General features: G+C 44.5%; 1 protein-coding gene and 1 non-coding gene across 9 annotated transcripts in view; one reads left to right on the top strand and one right to left on the bottom strand.

The window, feature by feature from the left end:
- Tbc1d31 (TBC1 domain family, member 31) overlaps positions 1–15,275 on the top strand; it is a 61,967-nt gene extending 46,692 nt beyond the window's left edge. For 3 of the 8 annotated variants that reach the window (XM_013032245.1, XM_013032242.1, XM_013032247.1), the window contains 5 exons: positions 3,325–3,465; positions 6,160–6,354; positions 9,205–9,343; positions 13,053–13,151; positions 14,947–15,275. In XM_013032245.1, coding sequence (XP_012887699.1) covers positions 3,325–3,465; positions 6,160–6,354; positions 9,205–9,343; positions 13,053–13,151; positions 14,947–15,080 — 708 coding nt within the window. In that variant the 3' untranslated portion in view covers positions 15,081–15,275. The remainder of the gene's footprint in view (positions 1–3,324; positions 3,466–6,159; positions 6,355–9,204; positions 9,344–13,052; positions 13,152–14,946) is intronic. The other 5 variants (XM_013032248.1, XM_013032243.1, XM_013032249.1 and 2 more) reach the window with 3 other exon arrangements.
- A 3,892-nt stretch (positions 15,276–19,167) lies between these two features.
- Trnam-cau lies at positions 19,168–19,240 on the bottom strand. Its single transcript has one exon. It is a non-coding gene; the product is annotated as a tRNA-Met (tRNA).
- Between the last annotated feature and the right edge of the window lie 1,607 nt (positions 19,241–20,847).

Genomic DNA, 20,847 nt, shown 5'->3' with positions numbered 1-20,847 from the left:
TCCTATCTCCAATAAACCACCAGAAAACCGGAAGTGGCGCTGTAGCTCAAGTGGTAGAGCGCTCGCCTTGAGCTGAAGAGCTGAGGGACAACGCCCAGGCCCAGAGTTCAAGCCCCACGACCGACAAAAAAAAAAAGTGTTCCTAAATCTTTATCTGTGTTTCATAACATTTATTTTATCTTATTTTAGAGCTGGAGTTTGAACTCAGGGCTTCTAATTGAATGTTGTCACTGATATTTGGGAAGCCAGGTAGAATGGCCCCTAGTTGTTACTTACCTGTTGTCTTTTCGGGGTAAGATTCTTGGCAGGAATACCATGGAAGTGGTGCTGAGCTTCTGTCTGAGCATCAGATTGGAACAAATGTTTATTACATTCTATACTGCCTTCTGACAGAGGTGTTTCTTTAAGCAGATGTACTGAGCTAGAAAAGAGTTAGCTGCTTAATTCTGCTTAATTAGAAACAAATACTCTTTTATCACCTTTTTGAAATTGGCACTTTATCTGCCAGGCTTACCTCTTACATTAAGTTGATTTTCTATTTCTTAAGAAAATTTTCCCTAGAGTACAGACAATATTATTATTGCCTTTTGGAAATATGAGCCAAATATTAAGTATACATCTAATTTGAGCTTAATTTTCTATCTTTATACTTTTGTATAATTGAAAAATATTTTTCTTTTTAGTTTATTTTAAAGTGAATTTAGCTGCCTATAGTAATCAAATAAATAGAAAAAAGTTAGTCAAGAAAACAGATTCTTAGCTGGGCACTAGTAGCTCATGCCTGTAACCCTAGCTACTCAGAAGGCTGAGATCTGAGCATTGAGGTTCAGAGCCAGCCCAGGCAGGAAAATCCACGAGACTCTTTATCTCCAATTAACCACCAGAAAACTGGAAGTGGTGCTGTGGCTCAAGTGGTAGCATCCAGTTCTGAGTTCAAGCCCCATGACTGACCAAAAAAAAGGAAAGAAGGAAGAAGAAAAGAATAGATTCTAACGTCATTAATGATGATAAGGGAGATTATTTGACACATACAATTTGTATTTTCCTTTTATAGCACATATTCATGAAGGCAGTATTGCTATCCTTTGTCCCCTCAACCATTATAGTCATTTGCTTTCACTCCATTCCCTCCCTCTCCCCTCACCCCCAACCACTAACTTTTTTTTGTCTCTACAAATTTGCCCATCCAGAAATTTCATAAAAGTAGAATTTTATAGTGTGTGGTCTTCCATGGTTAGCTTCTTTCACTTAATGTTTTCAAAGTTATCTATATTATAGCACAAATCAGTACCTCATTCCTTCTTTATGGCTGCATAATATTTCAATGCATGAGAAGAACACACTTGCTTTATCCATTTGTCTCCACAGTTCTGTTGATGAGCGTTCATGTGCACCTTATATGGTCAGGTTTTTGGTTTTCAGTTTTATGAATGCAAACCTAGGAGAGAGAGAGTTCAGATTTCTCATAAACAATTACTGTTTTCTGTCTTTTTTAATTTCCATACAAGAAGTGTTATCTTATTGTGGTTTTGGTTTCATTTCTTAAATGGTTAATGATGTTAAGTATCTTTTCATGTTTATTGATTCTTTTTTCAATTTCTTTGGAGTTTATTATCTGTTTACATTATGTATCAGTCATACTTTCTTGGTGTTTTTAGTCATGTCATTTTTTTTGTTAAAAACCTTTTATGGGGGCTGGGAAGGTGGCTCAGTGGTAGAGCGCTTGCCTTGCATGCATGAGGCCCTGGGTTCGATTCCTCAGCACCACATAAGCAAAAAGAAAAAAGCCGGAAGTGGCGCTGTGGCTCAAGTGGTAGAGCGCTAGCCTTGAGCTGAAGAGCTGAGGGATAGCACCCAGGCCCAGAGTTCAGGCCCCACTACCGGACCCAAAAAAAAAACAAACCTTTTATGTTAATATAATGTGCAGTTATGGAAATCAAGTTACCCCTCACCATTCCTGAAGTTTCTTGCTATTTGCTTAGTGACTTTTCCAAACCAGATCTGTAAAGTCCCTGTTCTTTGTAGTATATAGCCATTGAAGTCTCTGTTTAGTTAGCTTGTGGTCAGCTAGCAACTGGACAGAGATTTTCTTATTAGATTCTTTGAACAAGAAAATCCCGCTGAGGGCTCTGTGTGCATGTTGTGCATGTGCATGTCTTTGATGCTTAGGAAGACAGTACAATTCTCACTTAGATTTCACTCCTGGTTATGCAAAACCTCAACATTTACCAGAAATGAGAGCTCTCAGTACCTTCTCAAGTCTTGAGCACACACAGCCCTTGCCATGGGCACAGCCTTACCCATGCACCTGTGTTCTCCTGGAGTCCCAGAAATACATGGGAGTTCTCAGGGCCTCCTGTGAACATATAAATCCCCAGCTTTCCCTTAAACTGTTTGATTATCCATAATCCACTACCTCAGCCAAACAAGATGTGCTGAGTGTCTTCCAGTTCCTCTACACACGTTCCCAGAAAGCAGGCTGGCTTTTACACTGGGTGAGTTCCGAGAGGGCCCATAGAGACAGCCTGGGTCTGGGGTCTTGGCAGAGAACCGCCCTAGGAAGCCTTTGCTTAGTTTTGGCAGTACTGGAGGTTGACCTCACTGTCCTCAACTCCATAGGAGCCATGCCCCTAACCCTCTCAGGGAGGTGCCAGCTTTGTCTTTCCCTCACCGTCGGCTGCGAGGATGCTGGTGGTCAAAGCCAATACAGAGCTCAGAATGGGTGAATGGGAATTTTGTGGCATGGAGCCTGTTCTCTGTGGTTCCATCACTTCAATGAATGAAGAAGGCTCTCCAGACTGCTACAAGCTTTGATTCAATTTCAAAATTCTGAAGAAGTTGAACCTGACAATTTTTGCCAATATTCAGCATTTTTATGGAGGAGAGAATCTTCAGAAGTCTTTACTTTGTCATTTTCACTGATGATAGTACCAGTATTTGTTTTCTGCTTTGAAAATTCAATGGTACAGCTTGGGTTTGGGTTCTATTTTGTTTTCTTTTGTTTTTTAGTAGGACTTGAACTCAGGGCCTCTAGCTCTTGCTTGGCTTTTTCAGCCACAGCTGGTACTCTACCACTTGAGCCACACCTCTGTTTCTAGCTTTTTGCTACTTAATTGAAGGTAAGAATCTTTTCTGATTTGTCTGCCGGGGTTTCTCCAAACCTCAATGCTTAGATCTCAGCCTCCTTTATAGCTGGGTTTATAAGCTTGAGACTCTTGCATCTGGCATTTTAGTCTTTAGTTGTATTCATATTAGTAGCCTGAAAAGAGGAAAGTCACTTTATATTTTATTACTATTACATAGATTGGCTTGTTTTTTTAACAGAATTATACCAGAAATCAAGAGGTTTTTGCAAAAGAATTTCGAGAAGATGCAGATGCCTACAGACAAAAAGTGGATTTTGAAGAGCACATGTTTCATAAGATGATAGAAACTGACCAAACTCAAACTGAAAATGCTAAGAAGGTAAAAAAAAAAAACAGCCAACATTAAATTTACTGTATTTATAAAATATAATTTTTTGCAATTTTTTTTTTTTGCTTATGTAGTGCTGAAGAATCGAACCCAGGGGGGCCTCAGGCATGCAAGGGAAGCACTCTACTACTGAGCCACCTTCCCAGCCCTAAAATACCATTTTTTTTAAAGAGAATAACAATAAAAGTAGGCTGGGGGTGTGAGGCTCAAGTACAAGATTCTGCATTCAACCATCCCACTACCCAAAAAAGTGATAAAATAAAAGTTTATGGCCAAGCGCTGGTGACTTGTGCCTATAATCCTAGCTACTCAGGAGGCCGAGATCTGAGGATCATGGTTCAAAGCCAGACTGGGCAGGAAAGTCTATGAGACTCTTAAACTACCAGAAAACCATAATTTAAAAAAATAATAAAAGTTTATGAAATTGAGACCATTTATTCCTTTGCTTTATTTGTCAAAGTGCTTAGAGCTTTACATTGCTTTATTTATTTGTAAGATACTTTATTGATAGTTAAATAATGTTCCCTTTTTTTTTTTTTTTTTTTGCCTGTCATGGATGCTGCCCCTCAGTTCTTCAGCTCAAGGTTAGCGCTCTACCCCTTGAGCCACAGCGCCACTTTCAACTTATTTTTTTGCTTATGCGGTGCTGAGGAATTGAACTCAGGGCCTCATGCATGCAAGGCAAGCGCTCTACCACTGAGCCACCTTCCCAGCCCCATGATGTGTCCTTTATATAAGGGAAATAGAAACTTGAATACTGTCCTACTGTGTTCTGACTTTAAAATTGTCTCTGCATGAATCAGTTGCAGAATTATCTGTGAAACAATAATAACTGTCACCCAGTAAAAGTAGGGATAGTCAAGTAAGTATTGGAAATGGTGTCTTAAAGTTGGGGGAGGGGGCCTGAGAGGGGAGAGAGTTGGGGGTGACCTGCCACTGGTGTTCATGCCTATAATACCAGCTACTCAGGAGGCTGAGATCTGAGATTGTGGTTCAAGCAGGAAGGCCTGTGAGACTCCTATCTCTAATTAACCACCAGAAAACCAGAAGTGGCACTGTACTTCAAAGTGGTAGAGTGCTCACCTTGAGTGAAAGATTTTAGGGATGGCACCCAGGCCCTGAATTCAAGCCCCAGAACCAAAAGAAAAAAAAAAGTGGGACAGGGGAGTAATGCTACATTTGAGAATATTGTACATTGTAAATTTTTAACAAGTTTTCAAAACTTATTTTTTTGAATTTCTTCTGGAGCACCTTTTTATTTACTTTTTAATTTTTTTTTATTTTATTTTTTGGTCAGTTGTGGGGCTTGACCCCTGGGCCTGGGCGCTGTCTCTCAGCTCTTCAGCTCAAGGCTTGTGTTCTACCACTTGAGCCACAGTGCCACTTCCAGTTTTCTTGTGATTAATTGGAGATAAGAGTCTCATGGACTTTCCTGCCTAGGCTGGCTTTGAAGCACAATGCGTAGGATTACAGGCGTGCACCTGTATTGATTTATGTGAACTAAAATAGGACTTGAGGCATTCAAAACAAAACTTTCACTAGTATTCCTTTAGTAAAATGTTAAATGAGCCATGTACTAGAGGCTCACGCTGTAATCCTAGCTACTCAGGAGGCTGAGATCTGCCAGCCCTGTCAGGAAAATCTGTGAGACTCTTATCTCCAGTTAACTACCAGAAAAAAAAAGCTGGGAGTGGAGTTGTGGCTCAAGGGGTGGAGCACTAACATTAAGCAAAACAGTTTAGGGATATAGCACTGACCCTAGTTCCCCAAACCAAGAGCAGTGCAGAGAAATCTTCAGTTCTTAACTGGTTCCCAGAATATCCCTAGGGGGGAGTTGTGCATTTTTATCTTACAGACTTTTTTTTTTGGTCTGTTGTGGGGCTTGAACTCTGGGCCTGGGTGCTGTCCCTCAGTTCTTCAGCTCAAGGCTAGCATCCTACCACTTGAACCACAGTACCACTTACGGTTTTCTGGTGATTTATTGGAGATAAGAGTTTCATGGACTTTCCTGCCCGGGCTGGCTTTGAATCGCGATCCTCAGATCTCAGCTTCCTGAGTAGCTAGGATTACAGGAGTGAGCCACTGGCAACTGACCAGACTTTTTTTTTAAATAAATTTTTTATTGTGAAAATACTCTACAGAGGGGTTACAATCACATGAGCAAGGTAATGAGTATATTTCTTATCAAGCATTGTTGCCTCCTCCTTTGTTTTCCCCCTACCATCCCTTCCCTCCTATCTCCACAACTACATTCCTCCCCCTACCTGTGGCCTAAATTGTAAAGTTCGTTTTTCGACATAGCATCTTGTACATCTCATTGTTGCAATAGGTCTACTTGAATCCCTATTTAAACAAAAAGTCTTACAGACTTTTGTCTCATTTGTAAACTTAGGCTCTTCCAATTCTTTTTCAAAGTGTTGAATACATAGAAGTTTGTTAAATCCCACCCATCCCCTAGCCAGGAGTTCTCACCTTTGGCTATTAAAAGTGCCATTGTCGTGCTGCTCGTGGAGATGGGTTTAATTGACTTGTGTCGGATCCTGGAAGTCCGTTAGTTTTACACTCTGGGGTGATTATGCCAGGCCACCAGAGTTATGAGCAACTGAGACACTTGGATGTATTGAATGAACATTCCACAATTTTAAATAGTCTAACCCTGTATCTCAAATTCAATTTTTCTCTTAGGTAATTGAAGAAAAGTTGGCAAAAGCTGAGCAAGCATGCCTGAACACTGACTGGAAAATTCAAGCTTTACATAAACAAAAATGTGATGATCTACAACGAAATGAAAGCTACCAGGAAATGACCAAACTCCTTCGAAAAAACAGAAGGAAGGAAGTAGAGCTATTAAATGCCATGATGGAGGAAGAAGCTAAGAAGGTAAGAATCATGTTAGAAACTTTTTATTAATAAGTATTTGAATTTTTAAATGGTACATAGTCAAATGGGTAAAACATAGAGCCAAATAATTTTTATTGAAAAAGATCATCTAATTTTAATGGGTGTTTTTCAGAGAAGTCATCAAATGTTGATGTTTACTAAAAATGATTAAGCTAAAAGTTTTCTAAAAATGTTTATAGTAGGGGCTAGAAAGCTGGCTCAGTGATAGAGTGCTTGCCTTGCATGCATGAGGACCTGAGTTCGATTCCTCAGCACCACATAAGCCGAAACAGCCAGAAGTGGCGCTGTGGCTCAAGTGGTAGAGCACTAGCCTTAAGCTGAAGAGCTGAGGGACAGCGCCCAGGCCCAGAGTTCAGGCCCCAAGATGGGCCAAAAAAAAAAAAGAAGTTTATAGTAGTACACAGCTTGCCAGCTCCTGGATGCATTCTGCCTGGTGGGGTAATATTGCTACTTTAACTTATATAATTTCTTTTTTTTTTTTTTTTGGTCATGGGGCTTGAACTCTGGGCCTGGGCGCTGTCCCTCAGCTCTTCAGCTCAAGGCGAGCACTTTACCACTTGAGCTACAGCACCACTTCCGGTTTTCTGGTGGTTTATTGGAGATAAGAGTCTCACTGACTTTCCTTCCCCACGCTGGCTTTGAACAGCGATCCTCAGATCTCAGCCTCCTGAGTAGCTAGGATACAGGCGTGAGCCACCGGCACCCAGCATATATAATTTCTTGTATAAGAAACACATAAGATTTTTCAATGCATGGAAAGTGTTTGTAGCTACTACAACCAGTTGAAAATAACTGACTAGAAATTGGATAGAAATGTTTTTCATAAGAAAGAAGTCTAAGGCAGTCTAGCATTAATATCACAGCTTCGCAGGATCAGGTTCTGCCCTATCTCTTGGTGTGTGGCTCTCATTCTCAGCTATTCTTTATCATCTAAGGTGACTGCTCTAGCTCCAGCCGTCACATGCATATTCCAGACAGCAAAAGAAGGAAGCGTAGGAATGTAAAATGTTTTGCTTCCCATCTGAGTCGGCTCCTTTTTAACTCCTTTCCAGGCGTTACATATCTCACGATAGCTGCAAAGGCTGCTGAGAAATATATTTTTTAGTAGGGGGTATTATGATCCCAAAGAAAATTAAGAAGAATCGAAATGGAATTTAGAGGCAACGAAGGGTCTGTGTTGCATATGCATAACTTCCGGTTGGTTCTCTCAGCCACTCTGGGGTCTCTGCCACCACAGATGCTGTGGCCCACCTGGGGAGAGAGCAGGCTCTGAGCAACTCTTTCCTTCCTTCTGCTGCTAGCTCATAATGTCTGTTTCTCACAGTGGATTTCCATCATAGCCTTATCCCAGATTTATTTTCCTACTACATCGTTTCAGTGGTGGAGGGCCGTATCTTAAAACCCTTACATTTAACAACAGGAAAAACTGGGGAGAGGTCGGGATGATCCCTAGGCTTTGCCTCAGGAAAATTGCAGTGAAAGCCTTCTTCTCAAGGTAAGGGTGTTGGTACTAAGGCTGGACCGTAAAATGTGGTACTGCTATACTTTGGGGGAAAATAATACTTTGAGAGTAGATAGAATCGTTGTAAGTGCTTTGGATGTTATGCAAAAATCTTTTGTGTCCAGTGTCCTGGATTCTAAAGCTAACTTAACTGTGTGTGGCCTTGGGAAATCACAACCTAGATAGACCTCCCTTGTCTTTCCTGTCCATATATATGTTTTTTGTTTGTTTGTTTGTTTGTTTGTTTTTGGGAGGGTTGTTGGGGGTTCTTTTGGTCCATAGTGGGGTTTTAACTCAGAGGCTAGGCACTATCTCTGAACTTTGGTGCTCAAGACTAGTGCTCTCCCACTTTGAGCCACAGTTTTACTTCCAATTTTCTGGAGGTTAATTGGAGATAGGAGTCTCACAGCATTTTCTGCCCAGGCTGGCTTCAAACTGTGATCCTCAGATCTCAGCCTCCTGAGTAGCTAGGATTATAGGTGTGTGGCACCAGTGCCCAGCTATATTTTGTTTTTATTTAATACATTGGTCTTCTGTTCATAAAAATCACATATGGGCTTCCATGTAAAAGCTATAGCATTTCTAGAACATTGGCAAACCTGAGCAAAGATTTAGTAATTTAAATTAATTATCTTAGTTTTCTGCTGAGCTCATTTTAAGATGGCTGTTTACTCATTTTCAGGTAAAAAAGAAGGGACTCATGAAGCTTACTTGACTTCTATATGGCCTTGACTTTTTGAAGCTGGTCAGAAGCTTAGTTGTGGGGCTGGGAAGGTGGCTCAGTGGTAGAGTGCTGCCTTGCATGCATGAGGCCCTCAGTTCGATTCCTCAGCACCACATAAGCAGAAAAAGCCGGAAGTGGGGCTAAGGCTCAAGTGGTAGAGCGCTAGTCTACAGCTGAAGAGCTGAGGGACAGCGCCCAGGCCCAGAGTTCAGGCCCCACGACCGACCAAAAAAAAAAAAAAAAGCTTAGTTGTTTGAGCTTTATTCACTTTATTAGTAAGGTTATAACATCAAAATTAAATAAGTTAATTGTCATTAATGCAAAGCCAGCTTAATTCATATTTGAAATCTATAGAAATGAATTGTTATTTCAGGGATGGTCAAGACTTAACCTCTGTGCTTCACAGCACTCTGAGGCACTGAGTGATATAAAAAGGTGCTCTGCTCTCTGCTCTGTTCTTCCACCACTGGGGGCTACCGCGGGTACCTCAGTTCCCAGGTCCTGCCTTGCCTGACTTTGAAGGAATGAGGAGAAGAAGACACAGAGGGCTATTCACTGTGGGGCCTGCATTCCACGATTTTAATGATCCTTCTCTGTCACTTAGTGGAAGGAAGCTGAAGAAAAGGAGTTTCATTTGAGAGCAGAAAAGAAAGCTTCTTCCCTTTCGGACACATCTAGAAACTGGTTTTTAAAGCAGGAGCTGAGTGCTGCTTTAGAGCATGCTGAAAGGCCATTTTCTAAAGGTGAGTGAGTCTCCAAAAGATCTCCCTCTGCATGCTCCTACAGATGCCTCATTCAACTGCAGAGTCTGCACTTGTATTTTGGCCTTTTTACTCCAAGACGCTGTTAATCACTACTCGAGATCCTCAGTGGTATTCACTACTTTTTTGTGGAGGATCAGTTGAGGATGTGGCACTGTTATGAAAACAGCTCTGATCAAGAAGAAAGCATCAGCCACCCTCCATTGGTCCAACATCCTCTCAATCTTCCAGAATGTGATTTGTTCCCACAGGGTTTTTTCCTTGTTTAAAATTAGATGCTTTTCTGGGCACCAGTGGCTCACACCTGTAATCCTAGCTACTCAGGAGGCCAACCCAGGCAGAAAAGTCTGTAAGACTCTTTTCTCCAATAAAACTACTGAGAAGAAGCTGGAAGTGTCACTGTGGCTCACGTGATAGAGCACTAGCCTTGAGCACAAAGATGCTCAGGGACAAAGCCCAGGCTTTGAGTTCAAGCCCCATGACCAGCAAAAAATAAAATAAATTAAATAGATGCTTTATATAGAATAATATTTATCAAAATGAACTCAAGGAAATTGAAACAAGAGGTTTTTTGTTGTTATTTTTCTTTTCTTTTTTGCCTCATATGTAAGTTTATCTGTTTTGGAGTGGGTAAAGCAGAGCGCAGAAATGGAGGAACAAAAGGTAAACAAATGCAGCAGTGGTACTTGCTAGGTACTATGCTGAACATGAACTGTACTACTTGTGAGTGGGGATGGGACAAAAAAACTGGGGTGACATTGTCCAAAAAGAAATGTGCTCTTTACCTGATTTATATCATTGTAAGCCCTCTGTAGATCGATCACCTTTATAATAACAATAAAAGCTCAGGGACAGCACTCAAGCTCTGAGTTCAAGCCCTAAGACCAGTACCAAAAAAGGAAAAGAAAAGAAAGTTTTCTAAACAGTTGATGCCTAGAACAATAGTAAATTGAAGTACATGAAGGCTCTTCTTATAGAATATAATCAAACATTAAGTTTGGTACAAAGCTCGCAGCAGTATTAACTGAAAAATCAAATTCTAAAATAGAGTACCAAGATGGATACATTTATTTTAGTTTATTTTTACTGCTTCCGTTTTTTATTATGTATATTAATTACACTCGTGTAATTAATCCATATCCATACAATCTACAATAGTGTACAATGGTATTGTATTGCTGTGTGATTAGAAATTTATTCAAGCTGTGCCTAGTGGTACATACTTGCAGTCCCAGCACTTGGGAAGCTGAAGCAAGAGGATCATGAGTTCAGGACCAGTTTGGGCTATATAGCAAGACTATCTACACCAAAAAAAAAAAAAAAAGAGCCTGGCACTGGTGGCTCATGCCTGTAATCCTGGCTACTCGGGAGGCTGAGCTCTGAGGATCGAGGTTTGAACCCAGCCCAGACAGGAAAGTCTGTGAGACTCTTATCTCCAATTAAACACCAGATAACTGAAAGTGGGGCTGTGGCTCAAGTGATAGAGCGCTAGCCTTGAGCTGAAGAGCTGAGGGACAGCTCCCAGGCCCAGAGTTCAAGCCCCAGGACTGAAAAAAAAAAGAAAGAAAGAAGAAAAATAATAAACTACCCATTAGTGGTCACTCCCAATTTCTCCTCCGTTCTCCCTACCAGTCTACTTTGTGTTTGTAGGTTTGACTATCTAGGCAATTTCATTTAGGTGGAGTCATTTAGGTATTTTGTGTCTAGCTTATTTTACCCAGCATGGTATTTTGAGGTTTCCAATGTTGTAACGTGAATCAGCTCTATTCTTTCTTATTACTAAATAATATTTCATTGTAAGGATATTCTGTATAAATACATTCATGATTTGATGGACATTTATGTTGTTTCTCCTTTTTGTTTTTTAGGAATAGTGTAGGTGTACTACTTTGTTTTTCTCTTTCTTACTTTGTTCCTTTTCCTCCCTTCCTTCTTGTTGAATTTCAGTAGTAATTAGGGAAAAGGGGACAAAAATAAGAACCACAATGAGAAAAAAATTGAAAGACATAAGACCATAATGGTATACCAGTTCGCACCTATAAAGTTGACTATAATCAAAAAGATAATAACCAGTGTTGATCAGGACCAGAGAGATTGAAATTCTGCTGTGGGGAATTGTGACATGGTGCATTTACTTTGGAAAACAATTTGGCAGTTCCTCCAAAGGTTGTAGTGACCAAATGTCTCAACAGTCTCACTTCTCGGTATATAACAGGAGAGCTGAAAACATGGATCCATATAAAAATTTGCACATCAACATTTGTGGCATCATTGTTCATGACAGCCCAGTAGAACAGCCCAGATACTCCCCAGATGAGGGATAAGGGGGTTGTGGTGCAGGCCTGGCATCCCAGCACCATCGTGCGTTCCAGGCTACTCTGGACTACATAGCCAGGCCCTGTCTCCAAAACCAGTGATAGATTTATATAACAGGATCTTTCTCAGTCATAAAAAGAAATGAAGTACTGATCTATGCTACAAAATGGATGAAACTTGAAAACAATGTCAAGTTAAAGAAGACAGACATCAAAGCTACCTCATCTAGGATTCTATTTATATGAAAGACTCAGAAGTGGCAAGTCTATAGAGATAAAAGTAGATGGAGGGTTTTCTGGAAGTGGGGGAGGTGGTGACTACTAATAGATATGGGGTTTCTTGGGGGGCATTGTTGGATATGCTCTAAAATTAGTGATGATAGCTGCACAAATTATAGACTTTAACAGACTGAATTTTGTGGTGTGTGCATCTCAGAGACTCAACTGGGCGCTGGTAGATCACGCCTTAATTCTAGCTGCTCAGAAGGCTGAGGTCTGTGGATCACTGTTCAAAGCCAGCCCAGGCAGAAAAGTCCCTAAGACTCTTACCTCCAATAAACTACTCAGAAAAAGCCAGAAGTGGCACTGTGGCTCAAGTGGTAGAGTGCTAGCCTTGAGCATTAAGAGCTCAGGCACAGTGCTAGGCCCTGAGTTAAAGCCCCAGAACCACTGGGGGTGGGGTGAGGGGAGTCAACTTGAGGGAAAATAAAGGCAGTTACCAGATAGGGCCATTAATCTAGCTTTCACATGACTGGGGCCTGGAAAGGGGGCTAGAGGACCAGGGGTGGCACTTGAGATGGGAGAAGGTGGCGGCCTGCCACAGCAGTGCCCAGCGGCAGGATGGGGTTATTGAACCGTGATCCTCAGATCTCAGCCTCCTGAGTAGCTAGGGTTACAGGCATGAGCACCAGCACCTGGCTAAAGTCTGTATTTTTGTTGTTTGTTTTTGTTTTAACTGAAGGTGTTTGAAAAGATGATCAAAAAACTAGCTTAGCTCTTGATTTTTTTTTTTTTTTTTTTTTTGTCGGTTGTGGGGCTTGAACTCTGGGCCTGGGCGCTGTCCCTCAGCTCTTCAGCTCAAGGCGAGCGCTCTACCACTTGAGCTACAGCGCCACTTCCGGTTTTCTGGTGGTTTATTGGAGATAGGAGTCTCACGGTCTCTCTGCCCGGGCTGGCTTTGAACCGTGATCCTCAGATCTCAGCCTCCTGAGTAGCTAGGATTACAGGCGTGAACCACCAGCGCCCGGCTTAGCTCTTGATTTTTATCAACTATATTTTCCTTATCTCCTGAATTTTGTCAGGAGTTTTTTACCAAGGACCATTTAGCATTAATAACAATATCTCTCCCTCAACATCATCTTCACCTCACTTTCTAGCAGAAGATTCCTGTTTGCAAAGGGAGCAGAAGGCCCCAGGCTCTTTGGCCAGGACCTCACAACTAACCGACATTTCTGGAGTAGATCCCTCAACAGGACGTAAGTTGATAAATAAGGAAGATTTCATCTGTCACTTTGTATTTCACAATCTGTAAACAACAGTGGCTTAACTGGTTTCCTAGCATGCCGATGCCATTTTCCCAGGGCCCTGGTAGTGGGAAACCGGAGCTGAAGGCAGCAGGGCTTGCTCAGACTTCCAGCCCCAGCCGTCAGTCTGCTGAGATCCTAGCCCAGCGCTGCCACCCAGAACAAGCACTGGAGCTCTTGCAGAAGGCTGCCACTGGCTAAAGCAGTAACACAACCCACACAACTACTTCCACATCATCTTTGTGAAGTGAAAAATCTCTTCCTTTGGGCCAGGTGCCCTCTGCCAACCACAAGGAAGACGTGCTGGCTTCTCTATTCTGGTGCTCTGTTGACACGAATCGCTTCATGCTGGCCAGGCGACTTGTCATTGCTAGACTTGAAGCATGAGGGGACTTCGATGATGGCAGAGATGGGGTGGGAACATCTTACCAAATATAATCACAGCATGAGCCCCCAGGGAACTAGCAATTCTCACAGTAAAGTCTCTTATTTATTATAAAGAGGAGGGAAAGGACAAGACTTTCAACTGACTGTCAGTAAGCTGCCGAATAGACAAGGCAAAATTTCTTGAGTCTTGTAAATTATTTTAGGACATGACTTTTGGACAAAGTCTCCAGAAGGTGAGTTTTAAGCCAAAGGTTTTTATTTGTTTGGTTTTTGTTTGTTTGGTTTTTGTTTTTGTTTTTTGGGTCCGGTTGTAGGGCCTGAACTCTGGGTCTGGGCGCTGTCCCTCAGCTCTTCAGCTCAAGGTTAGCGCCCTACCACTTGAGCCACAGCGCCACTTCTGGCTGAGAAGGCAAGTTTTATAAGAAACATTATTGATAACAAGTCATGAGATTCCAGTATTATGTCAAATATTTTTGCTAAATTATATTTTTATATGTTTCTGTAAGTTCTGGGCCAGAAGAAGAATTAAATCAAAAGTCATTTGTGAGTCAGATAAGAACAAGGGCGTCTCAGCTCTTCTCTGTTCTGACATACCAGAACTTAAACTTAGAATTTTTTTTTTTTTTTGGTTGGTCGTGGGGCTTGAACTCTGGGCCTGGCACTGACCCTGAGCTCTTCAGCTCAAGCTTACTGCTCTATCGCTTGAGCCACAGCGCCATTTCCGGTTTTCTGGTAGTTAATTGGAGATAAGAGTCTCATGGACTTTCCTGCCCAGGCTGGCTTTGACCTTCGATCCTCAGCTCTCAGCCTCCTGAATAGCTAGGATTACAGGCGTGAGCCACCAGCGCCCAGCTAGCCTACATGTATATTTTATAGTGTATTCTTCACCTCCTCAGATTCTTCCTCAGTCAGTGTGAGGCAGGCATTCCACTTGATAAATTATGTCTTTGAACCTGGGCTCTGGACCCTGGAGCTGTAATACAGACACACAGTACCTGCGTGACTGGCAGAGTAGTTAGGGTCCGCATTTGCCACCTGTGCTACGTGGGCCTCCTTGTCTCATTACCATAAGCAGCAGAGCGACAGAGCACTCGCTGTTTTGAAGAACTCACATTCTTAATCAAGCTCTGCTCCTGATTTACAAATTCAGATGCTCAGCAACCCCAGTCAATTCTAACAGTAAGCTAGCCCTAACAGTAAGTTCAACAGATATTTAGTGGGGTAAATGACTCCACGCCAAGGAATCTGTGACTATTTTTGTTAGAGAAATTTGTTTTTTTACAATATTCATTTATTTCACCACTGATTTTTACAGCATATAACAAATTCAGCTACTAGTAACTTTGAATTTTGTTTCAAGTTCCTCTCCGTAGAAGCACAGCAGAATGGCACGGCAAGAAAGAGAATCTGCTCAAGAAAGTGCGAGACCTCCGCCAGAGACTCACCGCGCAGGCCCAGAACAGACACCTCAGCCAGAGTCTTTTGGCTATGTAGAAGGTGTCACCTTGTCACAGAGAAAGAGAAATACCTACTTACAATCAATGACACTTTTAGATTATTTATTCAGAATTTTTTAATGACTACCCTTTTATATAGAAAAACATGCCCATGAAAATTATGTGTTCTGTTTAATTCTAATACTTTTGGGCTTGTAAATGGCCTCTTGAACTTTTCCCAATAAATGTTTTGGAGTCTTCTTAAAGCTGTGTCGTGATTGGTGAATCCCAGGTCCCCTGCCCAGAGCAGGCAGCAAGATCTCTCCTCTTTGCAGGTGGCACGTGACCTGTCTGGCTCTGCTTCTCCAGCGTTCATCAGCACCACCTACTGTGGCCCTCCGCCCCCCAGATCATCCCAGCAGGCTGCATGGTGTCATAAACCTGCTTCCAGACTCCCAGACTCTGCACATTAGTAAAGGATAGAAGAAGCCTCTCACACACTTGAGGAAGCATTATGTGTGCTGTTGCTGGCTCACTGCTTAACACAGTCAGGGTGTAAAACATGATAGTTCCTCTGTAGTCTGCGGCACAAAGGATAATCTCGTGGTGAACCAAGTATTTTCAGTCAGCAAACTGCACTCTGTCCAAGGGGCAAAGTACAATGGTATGTGTTGTTACTATGTTAGGCACTTGTTTTCTAGTTGTTTCCCCAGCCTTATTGGCCCTGTGTTTTGTGAGTTGGGCTGTGTGTTCCCAACAGAAGTTACAAGGTATAAGCCTAGTGGAATGGATACCTTGGTGGACTAGAAACTTCTAGCTCACCTAAAAGCATTTGGACCCTAAAACACTGATTCTGCCTGTCAGAATCAACTGTATATTGCCAATTTTTTACCCCTCTTAGCTACTCTTTTTTTTTTATTTAATTTTATTTGTGAACATACTGTACAGAGGGGTTACAATTACATGGGCAGGATAATGCGTACATTTCTTACCAAGCATTGCAGCCTCCTCCTTTGTTTACCCTTCACATCCCTTCCCAGCCTCCCCCCTCCCCCCCAATCCCAATCCTTCTCCCCCCCCCCCCCCACAGACGTTGTAAAGCTCATTTTGGACATGACAACTTGTACTTCTCATTGTTGCATCAGATCCACCTGTATCCTTAAACAACTGGTTTTTCCCCATCTCCTACACAAGTTATACGACATCAAATATAGTGAAAGCAGGGGTTATACTGTGGGGGAGGGACATACAAAGCAACAAAGAGATAATCTTATAAATGCGTTAGAAACACATGCATGAAAGAAAAAAACATTAAAATACACATCTAAGGGTTCATTTTCCTGACATCACATTATCTGACCTTTTCCGCTTGACTCATACATATACTAGATATTGCAAATAAGGGAAACCATGGGACCTATGTTTCTTTGGGCCTGGCTTACTTCACTTAATATAATTTTTTCCAAGTTTTTCCATTTCCTAACAAATGGGGCAATGTCATTCTTTCTGATGGAGGCATAGAATTCCATTGTGTATATATACCACATTTTCTTGATCCATTCATCTACTGAGGGGCATCTGGGTTGGTTCCATATCTTAGCTATGGTAAATAATGCTGCAATGAACATAGTTGTGCTGGTAGCTTTAGTGTGGTCTTGTTTGTAAACATTTGGGTAAATGCCCAAAAGTGGGATTGCTGGGTCATAGGGGAGTTCTATGTGAAGTCTTTTGAGGAACCTCCATACTGCTTTCCAAAGTGGTTGAACAAGTTTACATTCCCACCAACAATGAAGTAAGGTTCCTTTCTGTCCACATCCCCTCCAGCATCTGTTGTTAGAGTTCTTGATTTTTGCTGTTCTAACTGGAGTGAGGTGATATCTCAATGTTGTTTTCCTTTTAGCTACTCTTTTACTAACATTTATACCTTTTCCTTCTTTTTAATTTGCAACTACACAGAAGTACACATACAATCTGTAGTTTCTTTAAAAGTTTTTGTTATTGCAGCAAAAGTGACTTGTGAATAGTCTCACCCAAATGATCTTTCCATCAAATTTCTCTGATCCTGTATTTCTCCCAATAAAAATCTCACAGACTTTCCTGCCAGGGCTGGCTTTGAACCATGATCCTCAGATCTCAGCCTCCTGAGTAGCTAGGATTACAAGCATGAGCCACTGGTGCCCAGCTGTCCCTGAGCTTTTGTGCTCTCAGACCTAGTGCTCTACCGCTTTGAGCCACAGCTCCACTTCCAGTTTTTGGTCATTAATTGAAAATAAGAGTCTCATGGATTTTCCTGCCTGGCCTGACCTCGCATCCTCAGATCTCACCCTTCTTTCTGAGAAGCTAGGATTCCAGGCATGAGCCGCCAGGGGCCAGCCCAGTGATCATCTTGATGATGCCATCACTGCAGACTTCATACCCTCCCCTGAATACCTTTGGTCATGTGGGTTTGGTTGTCATTTTAAAGGATATCACATGACATATATAAAATACATTTCCAGTTACCTCTTTTCTTCCTGACATTCTATCCCAGTCTCACTGTGATTTCTTTATAACATGAATTCTCTGCAATTAAAAAGGGCTGACTTAGCTGGGCATTGGTGGGCACCTCAGATCTGAGGATTGCAGTTCACAGACCATCCCAGACTAGTGGGTAAACATGCACCAGGAGTCTGGGTGCCAGGATGCCGTCTGCGTGGATGGAGTGCCCTGGAGGCCACTGGAAACCGCACTCAGATAGACTATGCTGGAGGCCAGTGTTCAGAGCTGGTGGCCAAGACCCGGACCTCCCTGTGGAATACTGTGTGTTGTGTTGGGAAGACTGTAGGAAATAATCCTCAGGCAGGGACTGTGAAGGTGGGAAGCCATGCCCTCTCCCCAGGGCATAGGGACCCTGAATGTCCCCACGCCCTTTGCTGGGGGATGGGGAAGTGCAGCAGAACAACACAGCAGATCCTGTAGACACCCCTTCCTGCACGCTCTGCTGGCAGCTTTGGAGCAGGTCACCGCAGATGAGGCTGCTGTGGCAGCGCCAGGAGCCAAGGTGCTTGTGGTTTGGAGGCCCTGGTAGATGACTACGGCACTCCTGAGTCCGGAAGTGGCTCAAGCTTGTGTGGTCAGTTCACAGATGTAGACACAATGTTGCCTCAGTGCAACTGGCCCGAATTTCCCTGGTAAGATGGCAGTGTCCAAAGCTTAGGAAGAAGAAGGATGTAGGGTGGACTGAGGCGGGCATACTCAGGCCCCAAAGACTCCTCAGGAAGGCACTGAGTGAAGGGGCACCTGCAAACCGAGCCAGGGCACTCACCCCAGGCAGCCAGCTACAGCCAAGGGCAGCGGGGGAGTAGGAGTTTGGGGGGTCTTTGGCCTATCTATATACATCTATCTATATCTATCTATCTAAATCATCTATCATCTATCTATCATCTATGATCGATCATCATCATCATCTATGATCTATCATCATCATCTATCATCTAACTATCTATCTATCATCTATCTATCCATCCATCCATCCCCTAAGAGTGCACTGGACTGGCAGCCTACCAGATTGTTCACTTGGTGCCTGTGACAGGAAAAGCGCCAGGCTTGATGGCCAAAATCCTGACCTGCTTTGCCGGGGAGCCGGGCCCATTCCTAGGGGAGGCCTCGCCCACCCCACCCCCACCCCCCGGGGACCCGTAGCGGCTCCTCGAAGCCCCAGCCTCCAGGGGCTCTGACTGTGGGTCTCAATCCAGGACCTGAACACCATGCAGTCAACACTACCACCGCCCAGTAAGGGTGTTTAGCCCTTGGGAAGGTTTCTGGAAGGTTCCCCCTCACCAGGACGGACAGGGCCCCGGGTTTCCCAGGGGCCGAGCCGAGGTGGGGTGATGGCCGTTTGCTGTGATTAGCTGGAACTCGCCAGGCCTCCCTCCCCCCCCCCCCGGCGCGCAGCACACACTCCCCGCGGGCCGAGCCCACCCCGCCCGGGACAGCCCCGGCTCACGGGTCGAAGCGCGGGGCCGAGGCTCAAGGCCCCGGCACACATCACCCGCGTCCGGCTCTACCCACGCACCACTACCGCTGCTTTGACTCCCTTTAGTGTCCCCAGCCTGAGGGCAGTAAATAAAATCCGTTTTTTCCTCAGGGAAGGAACAAAAGTATTGTGCCCCGTGTGAGGATCGAACTCACGACCTTCAGATTATGAGACTGACGCGCTACCTACTGCGCTAACGAGGCACCTATTCACAGCTTCCGGCTGGAGCCTAATGAGGCTACAGCGGCAGCAAACGCACTGCGCATGCGCGCAGATTTCAACTCTCTTTTCCTATTGGCTCGGTTCCGGGCCGGGGTTCCGGGAGTTCGCGACGCCTGCGCCGGCTCTTCCCACCCGCGCTCCTCTGGATGAACGGGCCCGCGGCGCGGAACGTAGTGCTTGTAAGAGCGCTTGCACACGCGGAGGGCACCTGCGAGGTGTGCTGCCGGCCCTGCGCGGGGCTGCGTTCGCGGACCGGCCGGAGTGCGGGGTCCGACCTCGCGCTGGTTTGGGTGGCAGCCGCTACACCACTCCCCGCCCCCAGAGCCGCCCTCTCCGCGCAGAGCCACCGCGGGGGCTGCGGCGCCAGCCCGAAGCGTCCCGCCTCCTCCAGGCGCGTTTCCAGCCGTGTGCACCGCAGGGGAGGGGCGCGGGGGCGCGGGCGAACCTGGGGTCCGGGGAGGCGGATGGCGGGGACCCCCGAGCTCACGCCCCCGGGGTCCCGGCGGGAACCCCCGCCCCCCCCCCTCCGCGCTCTGGGATCCTGACTCGGGGCGCCACCCGGCAGGCGCCGTCCCGGCCCCTCGGTCCCCCGCGGAGAAGCTGCCCGCCCGGCCCGGGCCCCCGCGTCCCCGGCTCCATCTCTGCCAAGTCCTGTGCAAATAGAAGGAAAAGAAACCCCGGAGCCCAGGTGCGGGCCACGCGACGGGCGGCGATCAGGAACGTGGGGGTGCTGATCGCTCTGCCAGAGGGCGTGAGGGGCCGGGCGCATGGCAGGAAGGCCCCGAGCCTTTCGAAACCCTGCCCTCCCGTTCCCAGCCCCCCCCCCTCCCCCGAGTAGCCAGGGCGGCAGTGGAGTTTGGCCTGGCACGTGTTCGCTGGGCATGGCCTGGACTGCAAGAATTGGCTCTGGAACTTGCGATTCCAAGTTAGGAAGTTCAAATCCAACCCAGCTTCAGCCTAGATCAGAGTCCCCCTGATCCCAGACCTGAGAGCTAAAGGAAAGGAAGTCGGACACAAAAGGACAAATATTGCATGTTCCTTCTTCTGAGACACATCCAGAATAAGTAAGAGAGGAAAGGTTACAGGGGCAAGAGGAGTTAGATTACTTAATGGGTAGACTTTCCGTTTGACATGATGGAAAAGTTTTCAAAATAAAGAATAGAGCGCTTGCCTTGCATGCATGAGGCCCTGGGTTCGATTCCGATTCCTCAGTACCACATAAGTGGCACTGTGGCTCAAGTGGTAGAGCGCTAGCCTTGAGCTGAAGAGCTGAGGGACAGGGTTCAGGCCCCACAACCCGACCAAAAAAAAAAAAGAGAGAGAGACAGTTTCACACACACAAAAGAGTGGATGCCCTTAATAATCCTGAATTGTACACTGGAAAAACTGGTCAAAATGGCAAATTGTATGTTGCATATACTTATAACAGAAAACAATGTGCCAGGTGCTGCTGGCTTATGCCTGTAATCCTAGCTACTCAGGAGGCTGAGATATTAGGATCTCCGTTCCAAGCCAGCCTGAGCAAGAAAATCCATGAGATCTTATCTCCAATTAGCCACCAGAAAACCAGTACTGTTGCTGTGGCTGA

Source organism: Dipodomys ordii, unplaced genomic scaffold (assembly GCF_000151885.1).
Source record: "Dipodomys ordii isolate 6190 unplaced genomic scaffold, Dord_2.0 Scaffold151, whole genome shotgun sequence".
Lineage (NCBI taxonomy): Eukaryota > Metazoa > Chordata > Mammalia > Rodentia > Heteromyidae > Dipodomys > Dipodomys ordii.
The sequence above is the reverse complement of the archived record's forward strand: the minus strand, read 5'-3'. Positions and strand labels throughout refer to the sequence as shown.